At 41.1% G+C, this 7,773-nt stretch overlaps 1 protein-coding gene across 1 annotated transcript; it reads right to left on the reverse strand.

Annotated features, from left to right (window-relative positions):
• Positions 1 to 2,338: 2,338 nt before the first annotated feature.
• Positions 2,339 to 7,211, reverse strand: SOST (sclerostin). The gene is made up of 2 exons (XM_026669675.2): positions 6,720 to 7,211; positions 2,339 to 3,759 (listed from the first exon to the last, which is right to left on the reverse strand). The coding sequence occupies exons 1-2, from the start codon at positions 7,105 to 7,107 to the stop codon at positions 3,338 to 3,340; spliced, it is 810 nt and encodes a 269-aa protein (XP_026525460.1). The 5' UTR covers positions 7,108 to 7,211; the 3' UTR covers positions 2,339 to 3,337.
• Positions 7,212 to 7,773: the final 562 nt, after the last annotated feature.

A 7,773-nucleotide genomic window follows, 5' to 3' on the forward strand; every position in this document is an offset into this window, starting at 1 on the left:
ACCCCAACCCCTCCCCCACTTGGCAATCTTAAAATTAAATTGATTTTAGGGCAATTAATTTTATGAGAACCTGTAACACTCCAGATTACTGAATCACAACATCTGGTTCAGAGTCTTACCTAGATTAGTGTTGGCAGCTGTAGATGAAGATTGAAAAGTGCTTAGTTTGGGATGGATCATGCCATTTAGGAATATTTTCTCTTTTTTCTTTCTTTCTAACTGATGGCAATATTTCTCCCTTTCCCCCTCCCCCATCCATTTTTCACTCAGTTCTCACTCAGTATGATGTCACAGAAATGTTTCCCCAAAAGAAAAGTGTGAAATTCTCCTGGGTGGAATTTAATAATGAGGTGGCCAACAGGCTGGCCTGTTTTTCTTTGGAGCCTCTTTTGTCTTGCTGTTGCATCCACCCTGCCTTCCCACACTTCTGTTAAATATAAGGGAGCTTCTGCTCTTGAGAATTTTGTTTCTTTCCCTTAAAATAAAACCTGGAAAAATTACCCACCCCATTTTTTTAATCCACAAATTTATTCACAAATAATTTCAGGGGCTCATTATTACCAGTTGTGTATGCCTTTCGTATAGCTGTTAAAACAAGGGAGTTATATATTTCCAAGCAATTTCTGGTACTATAGTCAATGTGAAAGATGCAGCCATTGCTAAAGGACCATGGATTCTTTAGTCCTGCTGTAACATGACAGGATTAACTTGACTGAAGCTGTTTGGGAAGAACAGTGGAATTGGATTAGGCAGGCAGAGTCAAAGTGGGTCCCTCCTTGGAGTTCAGGGTTTGGATTGAGCAGGTGCTTCTGAGATGTCCATAATCCCAAAACCAAACAAATACCAGACAACTTTTTGATGAACATGATTTTATTGATTATTTTTAGAAATATATCTGCATAACTCTGAAACCTCAGATTAAATATCAAGGAAAAAAGATCGCCCAGTTGGCTACAAGAGAGTCAAAGAACATAAATAGTTTTTTATGAGGAAATAAATAAAAGATGTTATTTAAATCTTAGGGAAGTCAACTTTTTCACTGCCACGTCTTCCACTGCAAACAACATCTATTCAGGTTGAAGAAAAGTATGTGCATCTTATGAGTCTAGCAATTGGGAAGGGGTGGAGTCAGATCTGGAATGTTGTACTGTTATTATTATTTGCAGCTTGGCAATATTTAGCAACATCTCTGCCATCCAAAGACTGGAGGCACTTTTCCCAATAGAATAAGCCCGAAAGCTTATAGGTGACACTAAAGGAATGGGAAGAGAAGGTTCTTTAAACCAGGCTTAGGCCACCTGTGACTTCCAGGTGTTGCTGAACTACAACTCCCAGCATCCAGAGAAGACATGGCCTATGGTAAGAAATGTTTGAAGTTGTAATTCATAACATTTGAAATGCCAAAAAATAGTATACACCTATTCTAAGTTCTTCATCTTTCCCCAATTTGGTGCCCATTATATGTGTTGGACTACAGTTCCCAACACCAGCATGGCTGATGAAATTATATTCCAACATATGTAGACGGTGCTATGAAAAGGAAGGCATTTTACTATATGATTTAATCCCAAAATAGTGTGCTGAACCTGGTACACAAAGACAATGTGTCTTAGGACACAATCCCAACAAGTAAATAATTTAAATTCTCAATAGTTAGGCTCTTAGGCTTCAGAGGCAGATGATCACATCTCTGACTGCAAGAGCTGTAGAGCAGTGATCCCCAACCTTTTTTATGCCGCGGCCCGGTACCGGCATCAGCTGGGCGCCGCCATCTTTTTTTGATGAAAAAGTGCTTCCGGTGACCTCACCGGAAGCACTTTTTCATCAAAAAGATGGCGGCGCTACGCCGGTGAGCTTTCCGGGTAGAAATGGCTTTCTACCCGGAAAAGCTCACCGAAGCTAGCGCCGCTCATCTTTTTGATGAAAAGTGCTTCCGGTGAGCTTTCTACCCGGAAAAGCTCACCGGAAGCACTTTTTCATCAAAAAGATGGCGGCAACCAGCTGCCCGGTAGGACTTGTTCTGCGGACCGGTACCGGTCCCCGGACCGGTGGTTGGGGACCCCTGCTGTAGAGTATTTAGAAGGGGAGATGGATCAGTATAGATAGTACAGTGACCATTACTGGAACTTAGCTATAAATGCATGGAGTGTTTTGAGCAATTTACATTCCCCAAAGTTGCATAGAGTCAAGGATTGGTATACAGAATAGAGATTGGAAGAATGAAGTAACCATTTTGTGCATGCTGCAGGCCCACTTCGGTTGACCACAGCAGAGCTTTGTCTCATATTAAATCCCAAGAGATTGTATTAATGCCTTTATGTTCCTCCCACTCCCATATTGAAATTTGCACATGCCCAGCTTTAAATTCAGGAATGATGTCCAGAAGTATCCGGATATCTCACCACACAGAGATGGTATTGAGCATACTCATATTATTTTTAGGAAGAATTCTCTTGGCTTCTTTCATCCTGCTCGGCTTTCATCAATGATTGCTGCTAATTTAAAGATGGTCATCTTTCCAGATATTTTTTCCATTTAAGCTTCTTTGAATTCCCTCCCTTTATTTCTCTTCCCCCAATTTCTCTCTCTCTCTCTTACTCACTCTCTCTCTCTCACACACACACACACCTTTATATGCCTCAGTAAAGTTAGCTGTCTGTACAGATCAGCCACATAAGACACTATGTGTACACTGTGTATATTTCAAGCAATGCTGCAGCACAATAGGAAACCATCCATCACAGACAGCCCCAGAAAGAAAGAAAGGGTCAGGATGGCAAAGTATTAAACTGCCCACTCCACCCTGTATTTGGTAGATACCATATCAGCAACTTCAGAAAAGGAATTCTGAGAGATGTAATCCCAACACGACTGGAGGGCACCTGACTGGGTAAATCTGTTGTAAAGACAGTGATCTGGTAAGGTTGGATTATTCGACACAAACACCTGGCCATTTTGCTAGAGAGATGCTAATCCTTTGTCCATTAAGGAAGGACAAAGAAGTCTTGAAAAAAAAAGTAGTAGTGCACAGAGCTTGCCTCCCCCTTCAATGTTATAGACAATGCAACCCTCTCTAATCTCTGACTCACTCCTCTCTCAGACTGAGAACTGCTACCATCTGCTCAATTTGAATTCTTCCCTCCCCCTTGGAGCTCTCATCCAAAGCTGGTAGCTTTCAGCCACACCAATTTTGAACCTCTGGTTGGGAAAGCAGCCATGATGGCCATGTCCCTCCCTTCGCTCAGTCCCATTTTGATTCCAGCGCCATCAAAAAGAGAGGGTGGGTGAAGCAAAAATCTCTACTCTTCTGGGCTGAGGTCTCACCAACAGCCTCCATCTAGAAGGAATTCTCCAGCTCCACCTGGTTGGTCTTGCTGCCCCTGGCCCTGGGGACCCGAGGTTTTTTGTTTTTCTGAGGACGAGTGGTCTCCTTGCTGAAATCCTTGAGCTGAGAGCGATTGTGATAGCGAGTGTATCTCTTGCATTTGCAGGAAGTGATGATTCTGGACTTGATAAACTGAATATCCTCACCAGGGCAGGTTAACTGGATACGTTGGAATTGACCTTGCGCCGGGATGCAGCGGTAATCCATGGCACGCTGCCTCCACCATTTCCCCTTGCCAATTGAATTGGGGAGGAGATGAGTTGGCAAGCATTGGCCAGAACATACGAGCTCCTTAATCGGCTTGGTGCTGCGGCAAGGGCCACTGGTGATGTAGCGGGTGGAATAGACTTCACGGCAGCCAAACTGCAGGGGTTCTATGGAGGAAGAAAAATAAATTATTGCACTAAAGCCTATTGGAGGCCTCTTACAGCAAAGAAGGAAACAATACAACTCACTTGATTATTTATTCAGCACAGAAAATAATTCAAGCACTTTAAAAAATATATCTGGATATTAAGGAGTTTAGTGATTCAGGTTGCTAGTGAATGGTTAGAATTTATCTGCAATTTGATGTGGAGCAGATTAGAAATTGATTTATGCTCTTGCAGTCTTGTGACTGGATCTTTGCAGGACCTTGGAGAGCTCTTAAGGAATATAAACATTGCTCCAACAATATGCAAAATAGGAATCCAAAATTTTTGGCAGATTGTTGAAGAGGATTTAGGGCCTGGACTCTAACATGGTGCCAGACTTGATAATATGCCAACGCATGTGTCAACCAATATGTTTTTTGACACCTTTTAGACTCTTTATCTGATTGTTTTTTTAAAAATGGGAAAGACTACAAAGCAAAGCATCGCATCTCAGGCATAAGCTATATTATCAACCATGCTGCTAGCTGCACCTGTACTCTAAAGGCATTTTTAGAATACAAACTGGACTGGCAGGTTGGCTGCAGTCCAATCTTTTGATTGACTTCTGCTAAATGAGTGTTTTGTTGTTGTTTTTGGTTGGGTATAGCAATCATGGCAACCATATTCTGAAAGTGCCCATATGTTTTGATAGTTCCACAGCACCATCTGGCCCCCCAAATATTGAAGGAAGTGTCTTTTTTCAGCAAAGGTAAAAAGTCAGCTGAAGCTAGAGTTGTCCTGTTATATGTCTAAAAAAATTCTACTTGTCAGCAGACTGAAATTCAAAACAATCCAACCCTGTTTTGACTCAACACAATGTTAGTTTCTTAAAATTTAAGAATTTTCAGGATGCACAAACCCTTTGGTAACAGTGAAGTGATGGAGCAGATTCTAATTAAGCAAGTTATGTCTGAACATTGACCTCTCAAATCTACCTATGACAGGCCCTTAGCATTTTAATACTATATTTCTCAGAAGTTTTGCTGCAACTCTTCTGAGTTTTTTTGATAACCCCATTTGGCAAGTCTGAACTGAAGCTTCATATACCAGAACATTTTGTTTCCAGCCCCAGTTATTCACTGATAAAAAGAAACCCCTGCAGATGGTGAAAAAAAAAGAGAAAGATTGCCTCCTGTATCCCAAACATTTCAGATATTTGCTCAAACTCATTTTGGGAAAGCTAGCTTTGGCTTTCCTCCTGTGACAAAACTAGGATGCAGAAGACTAATCAGAGACAGATTGGAAAAGGAGAAGCAGAGATGCCAAGTACCTCTGGCTATTTTGATTGACTGGGCATGCTGGCATGCAAGTTGAAAGAAGCCAACTTGCAATGCCTTTAAAGGACAGCCCAGTCTAAAATACATTCTAGAGCAGTGCTTCTCAATCTTGGCAGCTTGACAATGTGTGGACTTCAACTCCCAGAATTCTTTAGCTAGCTATTCTGACTGGGGAATTGAGGTAGTTGAAGTCCAAACATCTCCAAGCGGCCAAGGTTGAGAAATATCATTCTAGATGCCTTTTAGATACCCCTTTAGCCTAGCTTGGGCTCTGCACAAAGTAAAGAACCAAAAGTTTAAATTACCTGGAGGGTAATTTGAACTACTATACGTCCATGTATTTGCCAGAAACTAAATAAATAAAATAAACCTGGAGGATAATGTGGTGGCCTTTCTCACCCACTTGTGACTAAATCTAAGAACATATTCTGTATTTCACTGAATTTATCCCTCTATTGTTTTTTCCCTGGCCTTTATTGTTTCTGCATATTTTATTTAAATGTAAATGCTTTAAGGGAAAAGGTTGACTCAGCCCCTGGCATAAGTATCATGCATAGAAATTTTTCTTAATATATCCTGTTTAAATTAATATTAGTATTCTTGTAAGATTTTTTTAAAGAACTAAAATAGAAATGATGGTAATTGTTTTCTTGTTTTGCTTGAGTAGTTTTGGAAATGTGGGGAGCATAAAAAGATGCTTGGGGTTTTTTTTTTAATCAATTCTCCCCTTTGATACATTTTCATTATAATTGCATCTTCAGAATTGCAGTTAGTTGCATTTAAGGGGATAAAAAACCCTCCTGGATTATTGAACCTGATTTTAGATTGTTCACCCTATATGTATTTTATTTCAACAATGCTTAGAGACTTTAATTATTTCTAGAAGATAGAGAAAGTGACTAAAAGTGGCATTTGGTCAACCTAGAGAACTTTCTTTTTTATTTCCTTCTTTTTCCTCCTTTGTGGTTTTCTCTCTGTAATCCATTCTCCCTTTTAACGATCTATTTTCCTATTTTCAATTATAATTAACACAGTTTGAACACAAGATTTTACAAAATTTTGATAAGACCCTGCATAAAATAGCAATAGATTTTTATGGTATCAATGGCTGTAAATAATTCAAACAGATTTTTCTAATAACAGACTAATATTCTAAACTTATAGGGTCCCTTGGAGTTGAAGACAAGTGTCCAAATATATGTGGCAATATTGCAATATAATCACTGCTTCTTATATTTGCGTGTGACATCGGGATCCAAATATGGAAGGGCAGAATTTACATTAGGGTGCCCGTTATTCATTATTTTAAAATAACCAGGGTTACAAATACCATCTATGTCCAATCTTAGATTTAAATCCAGACACTTATAATGGAAGCAAGTAAGAAAGGAGGGAGGGAGGGAGGGAAGGAAGGAAGGAAGGAAGGAAGGAAGGAAGGAAAGAAAGAATTTTGTTCGCTGATCAGTATTGGACTAGTAAGTAAGTAAGAAAGGAAGGAGGGAGGGAAGGAGGGAATCATCCCGATCTGTAAAAAGCAGCGTCCTTGGAGTCTGCAGTTCTCCCGAAAAAGAATGTATTATCATGCCATACCTACCAGCTGAAAACACGGAAAGCAGGTTAGAGAAATTGTTTGAAATGTCTTACCCATCCTTCCCGAAGAAACCTGGGAATTCCGCCCTTGCTGGGCTCGGTTGCTGGTGATTTCAGTCTCGTTGTACGCAAACGCCGCTTGCGCTGGCTGCTCCGCTGCCCCAAAGGTCTTGTCCAGAAAATCTGGGATGAACTCCGCGGCATCGTTTTTAAGCACTTGCCGGCTTCGGCCGGAGGGAAGGTTGACTTGGAGAAAGAAGAGTAGGAGGCCGTAAGAAGCCATCGCTCGGAAGATCGGCATGTCAGCAGGAGGGCAGGTGCGTCCGGCAGTCTTCTGGCTTCCTGAGCTGAAGAACCTTATTTCTCTTTTTAAATTCCTCCGAAGAAAGCGGCTAGCCAATGATGGGGAGAGGGAGTGTCCAGGAGAAGTGGGCGGGCTCATTTGGGCCAGCCCGTTTGCAGAGACCCAGGAATTCGGGTGACAGAAGGGGGGCGGGGGAGGGGGCGTTGAGTGTCTACAATTTTGCTGAACCTCACCGGTTTTATTTGCACCTTTTATAATAGAAAAAGAAGAAAAGTTGGATAAGGGGAAAAAAGTAGAGGTCTTTAGCCATTTCCTAGGCGTCTTTTCCCACGAAGACATGTTTTGAAAAAAACATTTCATTTTTTCCCTCTGTTTTCAAACACATTTCTGACTGATTTGAGGCCTCATCTTTGGCCAAAGTGCCAGTTACAAAATTTCCTTCCTTCTGGTTCAAAAAACCCTACTTCTATGATTATGCCCTATAGAAATTTCATTTGGGTGGAAAGAAGAGGGGATATTACCAAATAATTAAAAACTTTGATTCATTGATTGATTCAATTAGTTGATTTGATTGTGTCCAACTCAAGGGGGCATACGTAAGATGTCCTCCTGCTTTTCCTACAGCATCCAAGTGAGGTGAGGTGGCTAGGCTAAGAGAGAGAGTGACTGGTCCAAAGTGATCCAACCAGCTTCCATACCTAAGGGAGAATTGAAACTTAGGGTCTTTGGTCCTGCACCTTAACTGTTATACTAAACGGGCTGTTAATGTGAGAGTCCAGTCTGTCTTGTACAGCTTCCTTCCAT

This window comes from Notechis scutatus, chromosome Z (assembly GCF_049901735.1).
Source record: "Notechis scutatus isolate UNSWTSFEM ecotype Mainland chromosome Z, rNotScu1.2, whole genome shotgun sequence".
Lineage (NCBI taxonomy): Eukaryota > Metazoa > Chordata > Lepidosauria > Squamata > Elapidae > Notechis > Notechis scutatus.